The sequence below is a fragment of the Musa acuminata genome, chromosome BXJ3-4, assembly GCF_036884655.1.
Source record: "Musa acuminata AAA Group cultivar baxijiao chromosome BXJ3-4, Cavendish_Baxijiao_AAA, whole genome shotgun sequence".
NCBI lineage: Eukaryota > Viridiplantae > Streptophyta > Magnoliopsida > Zingiberales > Musaceae > Musa > Musa acuminata.
In genome coordinates, this window is record NC_088352.1 from 45089309 (window position 1) to 45111758 (window position 22450).

A 22450-nucleotide genomic window follows, 5' to 3' on the forward strand; every position below is an offset into this window, starting at 1 on the left:
TTCTAGTTTCTAGGACTCATTTTAGACATTACAATGGATTTGCTCAGTAGAAAATCATGGACACGTTCTATCATTGTCAACCTAGAAAATGGATTGTGGACTTACTGGCTTGACCGTGACTTAAGTCTCATCCACACAGAAGAATGGACTAACAGATGAATGGAGGAGAGAGAGCTTGTCACTCCATATTATATACCAGTTGATACCTGCATTGTGATGCACCAGCAACCATAACCCCATTCCATGGCTACAGACAATGTCTACGTTCTCTTCTTCTTATTGGCCTTCGTATGCATTCAACTGATAAAACCCAACGTCTGCGACGGAGCTCTAACCTTAGGCTGCATCCCTACCGAAAGAAGTGCTCTACTTGAGTTCAAACGAGGCCTGGAAGATCCTACCAACAGGCTGTCCTCTTGGGTGGGTGAAGACTGCTGCAAATGGGAGGGTGTGACGTGCAGCAATCATACTGGGCATGTCGTCAAGCTGGACCTCCACAATCCGCATCCTTTCTATGATGATGAGCCATACAACAAATGGACCTTAGGAGGTGAGTTGAGGCCTTCTTTACTTGGTCTGAAGCACCTAAAGTACCTGGACCTAAGCATGAACGATTTTGGAGGCATTAATATTCCAAAATTCATGGGGTCATTCCATCAACTCCGATATCTTAACCTCTCCAGGGCTGGATTGGGTGGACTCCTGCCTCACCAGCTAGGAAATCTCTCCAATCTGCAGTATCTAGACCTATCCGATGACATTTTTGTGGCTCCGATCCATCCATTTAGCATTGGTGATGCACTCTGGATTTCTCACCTTTCTTCTCTAAAGCATCTCAACCTGAATAACGTTAAGTTTCAAAATGGTACTCACTGGCTGGAAGCTCTGAACATGCTTCCTTCTATTGTGGAGATATACTTATCTGACTGTGAAATTGGAAGTGTTCCCTTTTCTCTTCCACATGTGAACTTTACATCACTGTCTGTTCTTGATTTGTACTATAATTTCATTAACTCTACGATACCCTCTTGGTTATTCAACATAAGTGGCCTTGAGCATCTTGATCTCAGTGAAAACTTCTTTCAGGGTAATATTCCACCAGCCTTTGGTAACTTGACTTCCCTCGAGGAACTTAATTTAGCTAACAATCCTCTTCAAGGAGGAATGCCAACTTCCTTCAAAAATCTGTGCAAGTTGCAGAATTTAATATTGGCAGGCATCAATATCAGCAAAGATTTGTTAGGACTCGATGAAAGTTTTTCTGGTTGCGTCAAGATGAGCTTAGAGAGTCTGGACTTATCCGGCACGAATATTAGTGGGCAGTTGCCTGAATGGTTATTCCAACTCAGGAAGCTTAAATCACTCCACTTGGAGCAGAATCTGATTTCTGGGCTTATTCCTGTATCAATTGGACAACTAGCATCACTCCAAGAGCTCTTTCTTGGTCAAAATCAATTGAACGAAACAATACCAGAAAGCGTGGGGTGGTTGTCTCAGCTAGTTACTTTGGACCTTGAGCACAACAATTTGGAGGGTGTAATGTCTGAGGCGCATTTTGGAAACCTCACAGAATTGAAATACTTAACTTTGTCGTCCAACTCCTTAGCTCTAAAGTTCAAGAGCAATTGGCTTCCTCCCTTCCAGCTAGAATCCCTTCGGATGGACTCTTGCAAACAGGGTCCTGAGTTCCCTGCATGGCTCCAGTGGCAAATAAATATTTCAAAAATTGTTATGTCTAATGCTAGTATTAATGATGCTATGCCAAACTGGTTTTGGAGCTTAATTTCCACAGCAGAGTACGTGAGTGTCTCCGGCAATCAGATCAGTGGCCACGTACCCAATTTATTGCATTTAAATAATCTCGACTGGTTGGATTTAAGCTCAAACTACTTCGAGGGTCCTCTTCCATATTTTCCTCTTGGATTGGAAATTTTAGATCTGTCAAACAATTCATTCTCGGGAACACTTGACATCATCATGAATATGCCTTACCTCACATATTTATCGCTTTCAAAAAATAATTTAAGTGGCCAAATTCCCTTCTCTGTATGCCAACTGCAGGCCTTACAGGTTCTTGATCTTTCAAAAAATACGTTATCAGGAGTGCTCCCCAATTGTTGGAATAATTCTTCAAGTATTGTAGTTATGGATTTTTCAAGCAACAACATATCTGGAGTTATTCCTAAGTCAATATGTTCCATAGCATCGCTTCAGTCGTTGCACTTGAACAATAATAGTCTATACGAAGAGTTGCCCCTGTCCTTGAAAGATTGTACGAAATTAGTCATTCTTGATGCTGGACATAATGATTTGAAAGGTGAAATTCCAACTTGGATTGGCGAAAGTTTAACTAGTCTGAGGTTCCTCAATCTACGATCAAATATGTTGGACGGAGATATTCCTCTAAATCTTTCAAAATTAAGTGCTCTCCAATTTCTCGACCTTGCAGATAATAAGCTGTCGGGAACTATTCCAAGGAGCTTTGGAAATTTTACTGCCATGAAAGTTATTGGAAAGTTTTCCAGTAGGATGACAGATGCAACAAGTTACGAGGAGCAGATGCTAGTAACAACTAAAGGACAAACTCAAGACTATGAGAAGTCACTTTCGCTTATGAATATTTTAGACCTATCGGATAATAACTTATCTGGAGAAGTACTCGAAGAACTTGTGAGTCTTTCTGGCTTATTCAGTTTAAATTTATCTGGAAACTATTTCACAGGAGAAATCATTGAAAATATCAGTAAATTACAACAGTTGGAGTCCCTTGACTTATCAAGGAACAACTTTTTTGGCACAATTCCTTCAAGCCTTGCTTCCCTGACTTATTTAGCTCACTTGAACCTCTCATACAACAACTTGTCAGGGGAAATTCCACGTGGTAATCAACTTTTAACCTTCAATGATCCATCTATCTATATTGGCAATCCTGGTCTTTGTGGGCTTCCTCTGAATCAAAGTTGCAATGTCAGTGAGACAACACGAGGTCAAAGTAATCCAGATGATAGAGATGAGAATGAGATGATATGGTTCTACACGAGCATGGCACCAGGATTTGTTGTTGGTTTCTGGGCAGTCTGGGGTACCTTAATACTTAACAAGAATTGGAACCTTTATTACTTCCGATTTATAGACAACATGTTTGACAAAGTATATGTGTTTACCATACTGAAAGTTTCTAGGATCAGAAAACGTTATTGTTCCCAACAAGGATGATAAATTTGAACATCAATATCTGCTGTATGAGAGTTCATCTCATTAATATCATATCGTCAGCTTGAATAAATTTTTTACTTCTGAATACTTCTGGACTTGTATACAAGAAAGTCATGCACTTTCAATTTTGATCATTTCTGTCAAGATCTCGGTACCATATGAAGTGTTATGGGGATTGCCAGAAAGCTTTCACCTTTTAATTAGTTTTTCTAAAATAGACACCCCTTTTTTAGTTGTTCAATTTGGCATAAATGAAAGGAGGTTAAAACTTTTACCAAGATATAGATAAAATTTATGGTTTTATTTTCTTTCCTTTTTCTTTTGATGTCCAAACCAGAAGTTTAAAAGATCCCTTTTTTTTTTCTCAGTTTATAGTATCTACTTTCATCCTCTATTTTCCCAAGTTTATGGTATCTACTTTCATCAAATGCATTTGCATGTCTTCTTCTTCCCAAGCATTACACGTCAAAACTGACACAATTGCAATCACAAGCTCTTTTGTAAAAGATTTGCCATCTTATTCGATTAATTTGACTCTTAATGAACTTATGCATAGATGTTTTATATCATACATTACTCTTGTTTATGATCTACTCATGTAATGCTCCTCTCGTTTGGGATTCTTGTCTTCATCAATCAAATACAAATTGGATGCATCATAAGCTCAAGTCCACCAGATGTGCAGCTGCATGATCTTCTTGGATCTCATGCTCAGATCTTTTCAGTTGATGAGTCGCCCATTAATGGCGGACATGCTGCTGCAGCTGATGGAATTGGGCCGAAGAGGCTTTCACATGCATGTCAGTGTGACAAGGATGATATGTGCACGCAAGGATGATATATGCAACTTGATGTAGTTTTTGATGGTCATTGGTTTCTTGCTCGGAACGAATTCTTGAAGCTACTGAAGTGTATTTTCCTTCATCGTTCTCGACTTAATCCTTTGTTTTCTGTCAAGTCAAATGAGATGGACAGATCAATTAGCCCCCAGATTGGACAACTATCATCATATTGTATCTGCTGATGGTGCTGATGCCTCGAGTGTTAGGAGTTTTTGTAGTTTGTGGGGGAAGAAAACTTTTTCTCTGCGAGTGTGGGTGGTGATGATTGATGATGATGATCATCTGTTGTATGGCTTCCGATGCAGGATGCCAGGGGAAATGATGTGGATCTTAGCATTTAAAAAGGGAAGGTCTTGCTGATTGTCAATGTTGCATCTCAATGGTACTGCAGCTCTATTAAGTTTGTTTCTGTTCTTCGAGTTACATAGTAACATATGTTAGAAGGTTTTGATTGTCTGAGATTGTTACAATTTCTCAACATTGTTCACTTTCTTAAAATTTAAAATATATTGATAATGTATCTGTCCTTGTTCTTATCTAAATCTCTTACCTGTGTTAGTGGGCTGACTAACTCAAACAACATGGAACTGACTCAGCTATATGAGAAGTAAAAGGACAAAGGTATGCAATTCTGAACTTAATTGGCTTATTTTGGTTTTTGTAATCAGGACAACTGCCTATTCTTACCAATTAATACCTTATAATCAGATCTTGTTAAAGAAATATTTCTCAACAAACTTTCCAAGAGTACTTAACACTATTCAATAGATGAAAATTGGAGGAATTTATAATCCCGATCCATGTTGTGTCATCATTTTGAATCCATTCCTATTGAATTGGCACTTTCTCCATCACAATAACTGGGCAGAGACTTCTACAATAGCTAGCCTTAGAACTTTTTTTTTTGGCATCTGCTGATACATGAACCAAACAGAAAAAGAATATGCTTTTTTATGTTGATTCCCTAGTTATAAGATAAGCTGAGACCTATTTGGCCAATATTTTCCACATACTTCTTTATTACTAGAGGCTTCAGGAGTCTTGTATCTTGTATTTCAATTTTTTTAAGAGCTGGATTTGTCTCAATTATTATGCAACTTGGACTGTGGTGTCAATTGAAAGACCATGACAAACTAATTAATAGTGCACAAATTATGGCTCAGTGGCTGTAGCTTTTCTTTTATGAGAAGGGATAAAATGGAGCAGCAGTGAGAGCAAGAAAGAAGGATTTAATTGACATTTTTTAGTGAACAAGTTAATCCTTGGTTGGTGGTGAAAAGACAGTTTCATGGTGAAGTAACAATTTTTGCAAGGATGTGTTTATCTTTGGCTATCATATTTTAGTTTATGTAATTGTTGCAGAATCTTTATTTGCACCATTATTCACATTGCTTGAAGGGATTGCTATTATCACACAGCATCTTAGCATTAAGAGAACATTTTAAGGGTGGCGTTGGACGCCAAATGGAAATCAAATTGATCTTTGTTTATTAATAAAATCATGTGCGTTTGTTGTTCTTTAGAAACTTTAATGCTCCTGATTTCATTTGAGACTTTGTAAACCTGGGATTAGCACAAGTCTCTACAATACGCCAACAGCTTTTTTGTTACTAGGTTATTTGTAATATTAAGGAACAGATATCTTGTTTCTTTGGCTGAGCTGCATGTTCTTACACTTGTTAAATTCTCTTTCCTGATCCTTTTTTCATCGACTATTTTCTAAATCTTGGATCATAAAACTCAAATAGAGTGAGGATAATTAAAGTGAACTTTATATTCTAAAACAGGCTTTTGCTTATTATTAAGATGATTCAGATAAATTCTGCAATTCAAAATTGCAGCTTTCGACACCCATAATTGTCCACGAGAAGCATATGAAATAGAATTGAGGGGTATAAATCTGCCTGTTCTCACTATCCATCATGAAGTAATTTTATCTAGAAAGGAGAGCCAAATTTATGCAGTCATGAAATTTTTTGTTCTCATATTTCTTCTACGATGATTGTTTAAATGGCACAGATTTTGAGATTCTGGCTTTTCCATGCAACCAATTTTCTGGGCAAGAACCAATGAGGAGATTGTTGAGTTTGCTTGCACTCGATTCAAAGCTGAATATCCGATATTTGACAAGGTAAATTATTGCTTTTTTTATTTTCTCAATTTCTGGGTTTATCCCTTCGATAATCTTCTGTAGGAAAATCTCACAGCTAAACCATTCTTGACCTGTGTTTACCCCAATATAAATTGATTTTTTTTTTTTATCATATCATTATGTTTGAGAGAAACCTACTCAGTCGCTTGACTTTCTAGTTGCAATTAATTTTCTTCTATAGGTCGATGTGAATGATCAAAATGCTGCACCCATATACAAGTTCTTGAAGTCGAGCAAAGGTGGCATTTTGGGGGATGGCATCAAGTGGAACTTCACTAAGTTCATGATGGACAAGGATGGTCGTGTTGTAGGTCGCTATGCCCCAACCACATCCCCTTTGAGCATCTGAGGTAAACCCAAAGCTCCCTCGCCTCATCCCTCTTACCCTTTGTCAAATCGTATTCGATATACTCGATGGTGCCAACAATATACCATCATCTAACGATTGATCTTAAATAAATTTGCAGAAGGATATCAAGAAGCTTTTGAGGCCTTCATAAATTACATATGCTTGCAGCCTCTGATCATACTTGCAGACTGCTGTAGTACATATGACTATGGCTAAAGTGTCAATTGCTTCAAAGATAATATGTTAATCACAGAAAGCTTAGTCTAATTATATATCCCATCACGGGAGATTTCAAATATGTAATTAAGGATTCTGGAGACAAGAGAATGAAAATTATAATTTATATATTCATGAAATATGTTGAAAATTAATTATTTTGTCCATCTTGGCTAAATAGAAGATGTTGGTAAAAATAAAGCATGGGTTCTAACATTTTAAGTTGTTATCGTAAGCAAAATTGGTATACATTTTAGAGTTTCTTACACAATTAAAAATAGAAATTTAAACTTTAGAATTTCAATCTCTATTATTGTTTTTGACATATATATTACTCTTACTTTATCAAAACAACATTCATATTTAGATCAGGATGGATGTCCTTCAATTATAATTGTAATTGTATCTATCTAAACCTTACATTAAATAGACCTAATTAACTTCTTATTTTCGGCTACTGTTCGAGGTGGATGCAATAAAGGCCTTCACAAGCTTTGAAATGTCAATTACCCTCGAACCTCCATGTTCGTTCTTGAATTCTACAACTATATTTACTTGGTACCATTATCAACATTAATAAATAAATTTTATAGGATCGACGCTTTGTTGCACAAGAGCATATCATTTGCGTTAATTCATAAAAATAATTTAGAATTACGAGAGAGACATATGATTTGACCGTACGAAAGTTTTTTTCTAGATATCCAGATTTGGCCAACTCTTTTTTAAATTAAAACTTTATATGTAAAAAGGTATATGAAAAAGAAATCAAATTTAGAGGAATATTAACAATGCTACGATATATATATATATATATATATATATATATATATATATATATATTATTTTTGTATAGCATGGCTTAAGATATTGTGACAAGTATTTGGTAGCTTAAGCTGACAGCATCCGAAATGTATCCATCCACACCGGTGGATTCCCATGCCTCACTCTGTAAAATAGCACTCCATTTGCTTCTGTCAGTTTCTCTTGACAGTCTACACCCCAAAGCTATAGCTGCCATGGGCAAGCCTGTGCATTTGTTGACGACATACATCTTGTAGGGATCAACATCAACCATTGCATTCCGATCTCGGGCCACTGCATATTGACAAACCAAACACCAGCATTCATCATTCGATAGTCTCTCCAAACGGTCAGGGGGTGAGGTTGCCATGAAGTTAGTTAGCATCTTCTTCGATTCTGGTGGTCACTATTATTTTACTTCCTTGAGCACCGGAGTACAAGAAGTTTTTTATCCTCTCCCAGTCCTGTGGGCTCATATGCCAAACATCATCCAGAACAAGCAGGTATCTCCTCCCACTCAGCTTCTTTCCAAGTTCTTTCTGAAGATTGTCAAGGCTGACAAAGTCACACCGAAAACCATCGATGGATTCAATGATGGTCTTCGTAATGCTCCTTGTATCAAAATCCTGAGACACATAAGCCCATAGTCTAAGCTCAAAATGGTTCTTCACAGACTCATCATTGCAGACTAGTTGAGAAAGAGAGAGTCGTCTTCCCGATACCAGGCATCCCAAAGAAAGGAATCACTGTGATGCTACGGTCAGTCACCTCAGCCAATGGCAGCAACATATTTTTTATCTTTCGCATATCACTCTCACGACCGAGAACCAGGGAAGGAGTTAGCTGTTGGAATTAAACTTGTTCAAGAGGCATAAAAAGGTTCATTGCATCAAGTGGGAGAATCATTTCATCAAGAAGAAAAAATGGATTAAAAGTCTATAGAATCTAGTCAATTCAGATAAGAGGCATCTCCTTGCTATGGAATCTAGTCTGTGTTCTCTGTCCTTTACCCTGATGCATATTTCTCGATTGAACAGTTCGCGCTTAGGGTTTATGGGGGCCAAGAAATTGCGCACCGATGCATATTTGATCAGCTGACAGCGTTGGCGTTCGGTTGCCACCTCGTCCAAGATATCATTTGCTTCATATGCAGCCTGGCTGAGCTCATTCAGCAAATGCTTCACCACGTTCCTAATCTGTTGCCTCTCCTGTGCATCATTCAGTACAGCTTGAATCATGGCGACGGAGCTCTGCAGCTTTTCTAGCTCGGCATCAAGGCCGTAGGCTGTTTGCAGTTCCTGCGAAATTGGAAGCTAACAGTGGTATGACAGCCGAGAGAAGCTCCATTGTGAGAAGGTTTTGAAAAAGAAAAAGATACAAGAGAATTGAGAAAAAAGATTTAAGGGTGTTTGTTGAATTCTGGACTTGAAGAGGAGATGCACTGTGAAGGTGTGGTTAGAACTGCTTTGCCATTAAGATGGAGTTTTGGAAGCTAACATGGTTGACTCAGTCTGCCCTAGAATCTTTATCCTATAAGGGAGTGCTCAGAGTGTCATGACGTCGGAATGATGGCTAACTAGTTTGTCAACTTTATTAAGCTCAAATTATTGATTAAAATACTTCAATTAAAATTTTAGCAGTATACCCATCAAATCTTTGTAATTTTATTTTAGTCTTGTCCACTTCTAACATGGGACTAATCGGGATATTACAAGCTCCCTCACTTAAGGCTAAGCTGATCATCGTTTTCTTTCTTTTCACGAGTAAAGTTAGCAAGTTCTTGAGGATAAAAGAAACAAAAAATTGAGATGGATAGAGTTTTAGAATTCATGGACATGAGCAAAAGAGGAATGGTGGCAACAGATTCTGATCACAACCTAAGATTCAGAGATGATTAAACCTTGCTGTCGCATTAGTAGATGAGCAACTTGCTTTTGTTTGCAATCGTCAGTCTTCCTTGATCTTTCAATTGGAAAGTATCAGGAAGCAACTTGGCTCTGTTAAAGTCTTCCTTCGTCTAGTTCTACTCAGTTGCATTATCATGTCAATTTCCAGGAGAGTTTCCCAGCTGCTGATAGCTGTCTTTTTGGTGGCCGCAAATCTCGTCTCTCTTATTCGTTTTTAGTATGGTTGTCCGATAGCTACTAATTTCTCCTATTTAGCAGTTCTCAGGAAATTCTCAGAACCTTCACATTCAAGAAGATGCTCCAGTCATTTAAAACTCTTGATAGGGTTCTTGAAGAGTTCTTTTTTTAGATGAAAGCTGTTCCAACTTTGGGGCTCATCAAGATCAGGCATCATGGTTGACTGACTTGAGGATAGACAACAATATGAAATGAGGAACAAATACATGATATTGACAGATAACCTAATAGTTGAAGGTTTCTTGGTCTACGCTCTTATCCCATTTAATGTTTATTGGAAGTAGAGATCCCACTGATGGATTGAAACATGTCTTTGATAGCTCTCTATGCACTCTTGTCACAACCCACAGATTTCTCATGATTAATCTTAAGATAAGCTACGTATTTTTATTATCTGTAATCTAAGATAACTGTGTTGGTGTGAGATGATCCACTGTGATCATGTATACAATTTTCCTCACAATTTATGGAATCATGGTTGTGGTAATAATTGTTTTCAGGTGTATGAAAAAGAATAATTCTCTTCGGTAGGTGTTTTCTTTTTCAAACAAATTGAATTAAAATAAGACTTGAAGACAGGCGAAGTTTCAACACCAAGAACGCTTCCCCTCTGTCATCACCTGCAGGTTGGTGTAGCCTTACAAGTTCGTCACTTAAATATTGTATTTATGCACGCACGTTTGCATATGCCCAATTAACTCAGACTAATCATTATTATTAGTTTCATGAAGGATATATGTGTGTGTAAAGAGTAGTGATGTAAATTTGAATTTAACATTGAGAGTCAAATCATATAGATTCACTATAATATTTATGAATTTTGCATATATATATATATATATATATATATATATATATATATATATATATATTACGTAGATGTGTTTTTATATTTTGAACGAGTCTGAGAGGCAATTCATCGACAAGAATAGAATAGAAATTATTCACTGATATCATAATTTAGAAATGAATTGTACGAAATAATTAAGTCACAAATGTTACGTAGGTGGTAAGTATGAAGCCCATGTTTTGGGTATAAGAATTATAGGGGCATGCAAAGAAAACTTGGATAATTTATGCAGAAAAATCTGTGTAACATTGATAGCGTGACAATTGTGAGCTCAATGAGGTAATGGCCAGCCAACATCATATTCCTACAAGGCATTGTTTTTTAGTCTTACTGTAAGTCTGTATCCTCCAAACTGAACACTGCTAGAACTATCCGACTGAAGAAGCTATGGATGCATCTGCAGTTGCAACAGATGGAGCTGTTTAATATGATATACTCACGTAATGATCCTCTTGTGTTTGAGATGCTTGTCTTCATCAATCAAATACAAATTGGTTGTATCATAAGCTCGAGTCCACTAAATGTGCAGCTGCATGATCTTCTTGGATCTCATGCTCAGATCTTTTCAGTTGATGAGTCTCCCATTAATGGGACATGCTGCACCTGCATGCATGTCAATGTGAACAAGACGATCTGTGCATGGTAGAATGATCCATTTATGGTCAACAGAGTGTGGCCCCTCTCTGATGTCATGACTCGGGACGTCGACGAGCTTCACTCGATTACCTGTTGCCATTAGCACTCGAATGTAAGCAAAATTCACGAGAAGGTAATTCTTGGTTTAACTGTTGTGCAGAGTCAATACGAAGAAGAAGAGATGTTACATCAACATTTTCTTAGGGATCTAATTCTTACCCTCCATAAATAAGGGTTGGGTGATTAAGATCAGGAATGAATCGACATTTATAATTTTGCTAGTTTTCATTAATAAAATTTTAAATATTTTTATTTAATTAAAGATATTGTCTTGTATGGAACTCAATAATTGATTTTAAATAATTGAGACATGACGGTTTGTTATTATTATTGTTTTATAAATAAAATTGTCTGTTGCTCAAAAGATAGTGTGTTAATTACAGAAAAGTTAATCTGATTAGAAATCCCACCATGAGAAATAGAAATTGCGGAACTGAGACTTCTAAAGATGAGACAATGAGCATTGTTATTTATATATTTTTTGAAATATATTTAAAATTAATTTTTTTTATTATATTGGCTAAACAAAAGATATTGGTAAAAAGAAAGTGTACCATATCAAGTTGGTATTGTCAACAAAATTTGTATAAATTATAGAGTCCAGTACACAATAAAATAAAATAAAAATTCAAAGAGTAAGATTTGAGTAGCCCCATCCCATTAGTACGAAGAAGGCATAAGTTTTTTGTTTATAAAAAAATAAAAAAAATTATTGATGAAATTGATAGAAAATAATCTCATTCGTCTTAAAGAAATTAAAAAGATGGAAGTCCACATGATAATTTTTTTAAAAAAATAAAAAAATTGTTGGTTCTATCATAGGTGTTTAACTAATTAGTTTTACGATTTTCTTTCATAAATACATATGTGATATTACCTGATTTATTGTTATTGTTTCTATTGGTGAGAAGGTATGGCACAAGTAGACTGTTAATATGGGTTGAGTGTTAATGGTTCCTAAATACTATGTCGGATCTAATATCATTTCTCGATATGTATATGTCATCCTTATGTAGAGAGCTTATATTAATCTTTTTTATATCATTCTAATTTTATTAAATGTTTCTGGGTTATTCTAAACTTTGTCGAAGATGTCAAACCATTAAGCGGAGGAGTTTGTAACATCTTGATTAGTATTAAGATTAACATATAATATTAAGATTAGTTGAGTTAAAAAAATTAATAGGCTGAGACCCGAGTTCTGACACAATGAGAGAGAGATACATGATTAATCGGTCTCACACAATGATAGAGTGATCATTGTTTTATTTCTTTTCATGAGTAAAGTTAATAAGTTCTTAAAGATAAAAGGAATCAGAAAATTAGGTTTAATAGAATTTTAGAATGCATGGACACGATAAAAGACGAATGGTGGCAACATATTCTGATCACAACCTAAGATTCAGAGATGATGCAACCTTGCTGTTGCCATAGTAGATGAGCAACTTGCAATCGTCAGTCTTCCTTGGTCTTTCTATTGAAAAGTATAAGGAAGCAACTTGGCTCTGTTAGCTGGAATTTAAAGTCTTCCTTCGTCTTGTTCTGCTCAGTTGCATTATCATATCAATTTACAGGAGAGTTTCCCAGCAACTGCTGATCGCTGTCTGTTTGGTGCCCACAAATCTTGTCTTTCTCTTATTCGTATTAATTATACTTGTCCGATAGCTACAAATATCTCCAATTTAAAACTCTTGACATTCAAGAAGATGCTCGAGTCAATTTTTTTTAGATGAAAGCCATTCCCAACTTAGGGACTTATCAAGATCAGGCATCATAGTTGACTGACTTGAGGGTAGACAACAATATGAAGTGAAGAACGAGTGCATGATACTGACAGATAACCTAATAGTTGAAGATTTCTTGGTCTACTATTTGAATGTCAGTTGAATAGTTTCAGACTAATGGAGGATGATCCAAACAGGGCATGATAATAATATTTTGTGTATTGCAAGCTCTCTACCACAGATTTGTCATGATTAATCTTAAGATAAGCTGCGTGTTTTTATTATATGTAATCTAAGATAATTGTGTTGGTGTGAGATGATCCACTGTGATCATGCATACAATTGGAATCATGGTTGTGGTAATAATTGTTTTCGGGTGTATGAAAAAAGAATAAATCTCTTCCGTAAGTGTTTTATTTTTCAAACAAATTAAATTAAAATAAGACTTGAAGATGGGCGAAGATTCGGCACCAAGAACGCTTCCCGTCTGTCTGTCATCACCTGCAGATTGGTGTAGCCTTACAAGTCCGTCACTTAAATATTGTATTTAATATAACATACTTATTCCACCAAATTTTTAAATATCACGTATGGATCAAATATTTAAATCCTCCGTTTATGTCACGCACGTCAGCATATGCCCAATTAATTCAGATTAATCACTATTAATCATATTATTATTATGTTTAAAATATTAAATTTTTAAATAATTATTATCATGGATTATTTGGCTTTTCCTTTATAAAATGATTTTTGAGGATTAAAAAAAAAAAAGAGCATTAGTCCAACCCCGCTCTTCCTCCATTCTAATTTTGTGGAGGTGCTTAACATGGCCGAGCCCAAGCGACGGGTGTCACCTTCTAGAGTACAAATCTAAGATGCGACAATAATAATATCTTAAGATAATACAAGTGTATCATTTATAGGTATAAAAACAGTAATTATATGATTATACAATAAAATTAATATTAGATGTTGAAATTAAATGATAATAAATCAAATTACGAAAGTGTACCTTTTAATATCATTCAGAAAGCTTTTATCTAATCTAAAAGCGAATTAGATTTATCTTTTTCTTTTTCTTATTTTTTTACGGGATCACTTTAAGTGATAAAATTGAATTAGAAACTAAACAGGAGATGAGAGAAAATTTATAAACTCTCAATAACATTATATGATTAAGGAAAAATGAGAGAAAATTTATAATTTTACAATATTGTCATGTTGCATATCATAATATATTAGTATTGTATTTACATATCGAGTCACGAGGAGGTTCAATCTATTTATATATAAGAGCTGAGGGTCTATAATAAATAATTTGGAAAGTCTTTACCATCAAAATAATCTCCTAAGGAATTCTATTATAATTAAACTCTCTTTCTATTGGACCATAATCTAATCTATAATATACTTTATCTAATCAAAATTTAATTAAATCGATAACATATTTTATCTAATTAGATAGGATCATATAATTTAATATCATCTTCTTATGTTTTTTGTAATAAAGTTTCTCAAGAAAGTCTTGAGAGGAGGAGGATACCTGTTTTGTGCTTAAAACATTAATCCTCAGGAGAAGCCAAGATAGTTGAACATGGGAAAGCATAGATATATTATTATATTCTGAGCGATTAGAATAGAATAGAAGTTATTGATAGATATCACAATTTAGAAATGAATTACACGGGATAATTAAGTCACAAATGTTATGTAGGTGATAAGTATGGCAGTGTGTTTTGGGTATAAGGATTAGAGGTGCATGCAAAGAAAATTTGGATAATTTATAGAAATGTCTGTGTAACTTTGATAGTGTGACAGTTGTGAGCTTAATGAAGCAAAGGCCTGCCAACATCATATTCTTAGAAGGCATTGTTTGAGTTCCAAAATCTCTTATTACCATGACCTGCAGCTAATTTTGAATCACTATGAAGCAACTATTATCCTCAGCAAGCTCTGAGTCTCATATAAGACAAACTATGATTTGCCAATTTGGACAACCACATCTCTCTTTCACTAGGTAGAAGTGTGATATTATCATTCGTTCCGGTCATCATGCTTCTGCAAGTAGGACCGAGTGTTGGGACTGGTAGTAGAATGATCACATCATATAAACGGACCATCTGCCATTGTGGTAGTGCTTCCTCGACCTGTTCTGTCAAATTTCTTGCCAGTTTCTATGCACTACCGGTGCCAGAAATATGAAAATCTAATTAATTATGGTTGTTTTCCTAGTTTCTAGGACTCATTTTAGACATTACAATGGATTTGCTCGGTAGAACATCATGGACACCTTCTATCATTGTCAACCTAGAAAATGGATTGTTGACACCTGACTGACAGAAGAATGGACTAACAGATGACTGAAGGAGAGAGATCTTCTCACTCCATATTATATACAAGTAGATACCTGCATTGTGATGCACCAGCAACCAGAATCCCAATCCATGGCTACAGACAATGTCTACGTTCTCTTCTACTTATTGGCCTTCCTATGCATTCAACTGATAAAACCCAACGTCTGCGACGGAGCTCTAACCTTAGGCTGCATCCCTGCCGAGAGAAGTGCTCTACTTGAGTTCAAACGAGGCCTGAAAGATCCTACCAACAGGCTGTCCTCTTGGGTGGGTGAAGACTGCTGCAAATGGGAGGGTGTGACGTGCAGCAATCATACTGGGCATGTCGTCAAGCTGGACCTCCAGAATCCGCATCCTTTCTCAGATTTTGGTGACGAGCCATACAACAACTGGACCTTAGGAGGTGAGTTGAGGCCTTATTTACTTGGTCTGAAACACCTGAAGTACCTGGACCTAAGCATGAACAATTTTGGACGCATTAATATTCCAGAATTCATGGGGTCATTCCATCAACTCCAATATCTTAACCTCTCCAGAGCTGGATTGGGTGGACTCCTCCCTCACCAGCTGGGAAATCTCTCCAATCTGCAGTATCTAGACTTATACAATGACTTGGATCCCAGTTTTGTGGTTCCGGTCCGTGAATTTAGCATTGGTGATGCACTCTGGATTTCTCACCTTTCTTCTCTAAAGCATCTCAACCTGAACAGTGTTAACTTTCAAAATGCTACTCACTGGGTGGAAGCTCTGAACATGCTTCCTTCTATCGTGGAGATATACTTATCCGAATGTGCAATTGGACGTGTTCCCCTCTCTCTTCCACATGTGAACTTTACATCACTGTCTGTTCTTGATTTGTCAGAAAATTTCATTAACTCTACGATGCCCTCTTGGTTATCCAACATAAGTGGCCTTGAGCACCTTGATCTCAATGGGAATTTCCTTCAGGGTAATATTCCACCGACCTTTGGTAACTTGGCTTCCCTCAAGGAACTTAATTTAGCTTACAATTCTCTTCGAGGAGGAATACCCACTTCCTTCAAAAATCTGTGCAAGTTGCAGAATTTAATATTGTCAGGCATCAATATCAGCAAAGATTTATTAGAACTCGATGAAATTTTCTCTGGTTGCATCAAGATGAGCTTAGAGAATCTGGGCTTATCCGGAACGAATATTAGTGGGCAGCTGCCTGAATGGTTATTCCAACTCAGGAAGCTTAAAGTACTCTATTTGGGGTTGAATCTGATTTCTGGTCCTATTCCTGTATCAATTGGACAACTAGCATCACTCCAAGAGCTCTATCTTGGGGTAAATCAGTTGAACGAAACTATACCAGAAAGTGTCTGGTGGCTATCTCAGCTAGTCGTTTTGGACCTTGGGCACAACAATTTGGAGGGTGTAATGTCTGAGGCGCATTTTGGAAACCTCACAGAATTGAAATATTTGTCTTTGTCGTCCAACTCCTTGGCTCTAAAGGTCAAAAGCAATTGGCTTCCTCCCTTCCGGCTAGAATCCCTTCTGATGGGCTCCTGCAAACTGGGTCCTGAGTTCCCTGCATGGCTCCAGTCGCAAATAAATATTTCAGAAATTGTTATGTCTAATGCTAGTATTATTGATGCTATGCCAAACTGGTTTTGGAGCTTAATTTCCACAGCAGAGTACGTGAGTGTCTCCGGCAATCAGATCAGTGGCCACGTACCCAATTTATTGCATTTAAACAACCTCTACGGGTTGGATTTAAGTTCAAACTACTTGGAGGGTCCTCTTCCATATTTTCCTCCTGGATTGGAATTATTAGATCTGTCAAACAATTCATTTTCAGGAACAATTTCACTTGTCATCTCCACGAATATGTCTAACCTCGTGTATTTATCATTTTCAGAAAACAATTTAAGTGGTGAAATTCCCTTCTCTATATGCAAACTGTCGGTTTTAGAGGTTCTTGATCTTTCAAAAAATATGTTATCAGGAGAGCTCCCGAGTTGCTGGAATGATTCTTCCTCAATTGAAGTTATAGATTTTTCAAGCAACAGCATATCTGGAGTTATTCCTGAGTCAATATGTTCCATAGAATGGCTTCGGTCGTTGCACTTGAGCAATAACAATCTATCTGGAGAGCTGCCTTTGTCCTTGAAGGATTGTGGGAAATTAATCCTTCTTGATGCCGGACATAATGATTTGAAAGGTGAAATTCCAACCTGGATAGGTGAAAGTTTAACTAGTCTGAGGTTCCTCAATCTGCGATCAAATATGTTGGCCGGAGATATTCCTCCAAATCTTTCAAGATTGAGTGCTCTCCAAATGCTCGACCTTGCAGACAATGAGCTATCGGGAACTATTCCAAGGAGCTTTGGAAATTTTACTGCCATGAAAATTATTGGAAATTTTTCAAATTGGATGACTGATGAAATTAGATACAAGGAGCAGATGTTTATAACAACTAAAGGAAACACTCAAGCGTATGATGGGTCGCTTTCACTTATGAATATTTTGGATCTCTCAGACAATAATCTATCTGGAGGAGTACCTGAAGAACTAACAAGTCTTTTTGGCTTATTCAGCTTAAATTTATCTGGAAATCATTTCACTGGAGAAATCATTGAAAATATTAGTAAATTGCGACAGTTGGAGTCCCTTGACTTATCAAGGAACAACTTTTCTGGCACGATTCCTTCTAGCCTCATTGCCCTAACTTATTTGGGTCACTTGAACCTCTCATACAACAACTTGTCAGGAGAAATACCTCTTGGCAATCAACTTCTGACCTTCAATGCATCTAGCTATATCGGCAATCCTGGTCTTTGTGGGCTTCCTCTGAATCAAAGTTGCAATGTCAGTGAGACAACACGAGGTCAAAGTAATCCAGATGATAGAGATGAGAATGAGATGATATGGTTCTACACGAGCATGGCACCAGGATTTGATGTTGGTTTCTGGGCAGTCTGGGGTACCTTAATACTTAACAAGAATTGGAACCTTTACTACTTCCGATTTATAGACAACATGCTTGACAAAGTATATGTGTTTACCGTACTGAAAGTTTCTAGGATCAGAAAACGTTGTTGTTCCCAGCAAGGATGATAAATTTGAACATCAATATCTGTTGTATGAGAGTTCATCTCATTAATATCATATCATCAGCTTGAATAAATTTTCTACTTCTGAATACTTCTGGACTTGTATACAAGTAAGCCATGCACTCTCAATTTTGATCATTTCTATCAAGATCTCAGTATGATACGAAGTGTTTTAATTTCTGTCAAGATCTCAGTACGATAGACACCCCTTTTTTAGTTGTTCAGTTTGGCAGAAATGAAAGGAGGTTAAAACTTTTACGAAGATATACATAGAATTTATGGTTTTATTTTCTTTCTTTCTTTTTCATCCTCTATTTTCCCAAGTTCATAGTATCTACTTTCATCAAATGCATTTGCATGTCTTGTTCTACCCAAGCATTACACGTCAAAACTGATACAATTGCGATCACAAGTTCGGCTGCAAAAGATTTGACCACCTTATTCGAATAATTGAACTCTTATTGAACTTACGCACAGGTGTTTCTACCATACGCTACTCTTGTTTATGTAAATCCAGTGTCAGTATATCTAGAATCAGATTTCATTTTACATTACTAATTTTTTCTAGAGATCAAGGTTTAAATGATCATTGACCCTCCCTAGAGTCCACATTGGTGAGAGCCTCTCAAGCAAAGGTACGTCTTCTTCTAAATCTCTTCGAAGATTAAATTTATTTCACATCAAAGAGCTTCCATATGTTAGTGCAGTCTGAATTTTGTTATAGAATAACTTGGCATCACGGTCAAGATACTCGAATTCTGCCCAAAATAGGACAGCCTGAGTTAGAGCAGGAGTATCTTGGATCTGAATTGTATGTACACTGGAATAGCTTGTGATGGTTTCGTATGTGCTTTCTATCGTTCAAAGTTGTGGTGCTCTCTAAGAGCAAATAAGGTTCATACACAAGAGACTTGTTGTATTTGAGATGTTACTTGTGCTTCATGCTTCTTGCGCCCATGTAGAACTTTAAGGGGATCTCTCGTTGCGTGTTGAGTCTTACTGTAAGTTTGTATCCTCCAAACTGTACATTGCTACAACTATCCGACCGAAGAAGCTATGGATGCATCTGCAGTTGCAACAGATGGGGCTGTTTAATATGATCTACTCATGTAATGATCCTCTTGTTTGAGATGCTCGTCTTCATCAATCGAATACAAATTGGTTGCATCATAAGCTCAAGTCCACCAAATGTGCAGCTGCATGATCTTCTTGGATCTCATGCTCAGATCTTTTCACTTGATGAGTCTCCCATTGATGGGACATGGTGCAGCTCATGGAATTGACGAAGAGGCTTTCGCATGCATGTCGATGTGACAAGGACGATCTGTGCATGCAGGAATAATCCATTTATGATCAACAGCGTGTGGCCCCTCTCCGAGCCGCTCACATTGAAGTTTGCCATGGATTCTGTGTCATGACTCGGGATGTAGACGAGCTTCATTTGATTACCTGTTGCCATTAGCACTCAAACGTAAGCAAAGTTCATAAGAATGTAATTCTTGGTTCAAACTGTTTTGTAGACGCAAAACAAAGAAGAGGTGTTACATCAACATTTTCTTATGGATCTAATTATCACCCTCCATAAATAAGAGTGATTAAGATCAGGAATGAATCGAGATTTATAATTTTTCTAGTATCCATAAATAAAAATTTAAATATTTTTATTTAATTATAGATACAAAACTCGAGAATTGATTTTAAATAATTGAGATATTATGATTTGTTGTTATTATTTTTATAAATAAAAATATCTATTGCTCAAAAGATAATGTGTTATTTATAGAAAGGTTAGTTTGACTAGAAATCCCACCACGAGTGATTTCTTGAAATATATTAAAAATTAATTATTTTGATCATCTTGGCTAAACAAAAATATGTTGGTAAAAGGAAAACTTAGGTACTAAGATATCAAGTTGGTATCATCAGCAAGATTTGTATAAATTAGAGAGTCCAATACACAATCAAAACTGGAAATTTAAACTTTAGAATTACAATCCGTATTGTTATATTTCACATATATGTTATTCCCAATTTATCAATGGACCATCCATATTTAGATCAGGATCGATGCCCTTCAATTATAATTGTAATTGTAATTAGATCTATCTATTCCTTACATTAAATAGACCTAGCTCCGATTAACATTTTATTTTCTGTTATGATTCGAGGAGCACGTAACAAAAGGCATTCACAAGCTTCATGTTTGTTCTTGAATTCTACAACTAGATATCTCATCGCAAGAAATTTGAAGTGCCAAAAGGAGACATCTAAAGATAAGAGAATGAATATTATTATTTATCTTTTTTGAAATATATTGAAAACTAATTATTTTGACCATACAGTTGGTATTATCAATAAAATTTGTATAAATTAGAAAGTCTCCAGTACACAATAAATTTAAAAATAATTTCAAGGAGCAAGATTTGAGTAGCTCTTTGTGGATTTGAGTAGAAGGTATAGATTTATTATTTATAGAAAAAGAACTTATTAATGAAATTGATAGGAAATATACTCATTCGCCTTATAGAGAATCAAAAGATTAAAAAATAAAAATAAAAAGATAATTGGTTTTAACATAAGTGGTTAACTAATTAGTTTCACAATTTTCTTTCCTAAACAAGTGTGTTGTTCTATGGTTTGTTATTGTTATTGTTATAGATGAGAAGGTATGACATAAGAAGACTATTAATATGGTTTAATTGTTAATAATTTATAAATACTAGGTCATATCTAATACTATTTCTTAATTTATACATGTCGCTCATGTTAATCTTTTCTGTATGTTCTAATTTTATTAGATGTTTCTAGGTTATACTGGGCTTTGACGAAGATATCAAGTGAAAGAGTTTGTAATATCCTGATTTATAAAGTAGATATGATTAAGATTGACTTATAAAGATATGAGGAACTTATTATTATTAATTTTAACTTAAACACTTTAATCAATGGTTTAAGTTTTAATAGCTCATTAGTTTGTTAAGAGTATCGACACAATAGAGAGATACATGATTAATCTAGTCTCACAGAGTGATAGAGTGATGCATGGTTAGTCTCTTTATGCAAGATTTACTTTTTTAACATGAGATGATCATTGTTTTCTTTGTTTTTCATGAGTAAAGTTAGCAAGTTCTCGAAGATAAAGAAAAAAAAAATTGACGAGAGGAACAGTAGCAACAGATTCTGATCACAACCTAAGATTCAAAGATGATGCAACCTTGCTGTTGCAATAGTAGATGAGACACTTGCTTTTGTTCGCAATCGTCAGTCTTCCTTGGTCTTTCTATTGAAAAGTACAAGGAAACAACTTGGCTCTGTTAGCTGGGATTTAAGGTCTTCCTTCCTCTTGTTCAGTTGCATTATCATGTCAATTTCCAGGAGAGTTTCCCAGCGACTGCTGATCGCTGTCTTTTTGGTGACCACAAATCTTGTCTTTCTTTTATTCGTGTTAATAATGGTTGTCTGATAGCTACAAATTTCTCCTATTTAGCAGTTCTCAGGAAATTCTCAAAACCTTCACATTCAAGAAGATGCTGGAGTCTTTAGATGAAAGCTATTCCAACTTTGGGACTCGTCAAAATCAGAAGTCATAGTTGACTGACTTGGGGATAGACAACAATATGAAATGAAGAACAAGTGCATGATATTGGCAGACAGCCTAATAGTTGAAGATTTCTTGGTCTACTCTTTGAATCCGTCAGTTGAATAGTTTCAGACTAATGGAGGATGATCCAAACAGGGCATGATAAGATTTTGTGTATTGCAAGCTGTCTACCGCAGATTTCTCATGATTAATCTTAAGATAAGCTGCGTATTTTTATTATATGTAATCTAAGATAATTGTGTTGGTGTGAGATGATCCACTGTGATCATGTATACAATTTTCCTCACAATTGATGGAATCGTGGTCATTGGTAATAATTATTTTCAGGTGTATGAAAAAAGACAAATCGATCTGTTCTGTGAAATTTCTTGCCAGTTTCTATGCACTACCGGTGCCAGAAATATGAAAATCTAATTAAATAC

The 22450-nt window shown here is 36.0% G+C and overlaps 2 protein-coding genes and 2 pseudogenes across 2 annotated transcripts; 3 read left to right on the top strand and 1 right to left on the bottom strand.

Annotated features, from left to right (window-relative positions):
• The first annotated feature begins 396 nt into the window (after positions 1–396).
• On the top strand, positions 397–3293 carry LOC135635561 (receptor-like protein EIX2). Its single transcript, XM_065146712.1, has 2 exons — positions 397–550; positions 684–3293. The coding sequence occupies exons 1-2, from the start codon at positions 537–539 to the stop codon at positions 3214–3216; spliced, it is 2547 nt and encodes an 848-aa protein (XP_065002784.1). The 5' UTR covers positions 397–536; the 3' UTR covers positions 3217–3293.
• Positions 3294–4357: 1064 nt separating this feature from the next.
• On the top strand, positions 4358–6669 carry LOC135635562 (probable phospholipid hydroperoxide glutathione peroxidase; annotated as a pseudogene).
• A 949-nt stretch (positions 6670–7618) lies between these two features.
• On the bottom strand, positions 7619–15442 carry LOC135636453 (putative disease resistance protein RGA3; annotated as a pseudogene).
• On the top strand, positions 15441–18431 carry LOC135636454 (receptor-like protein EIX2). The gene has a single exon (XM_065148144.1). The coding sequence runs from the start codon at positions 15441–15443 to the stop codon at positions 18429–18431; it is 2991 nt and encodes a 996-aa protein (XP_065004216.1).
• The last annotated feature ends 4019 nt before the right edge of the window (positions 18432–22450 follow it).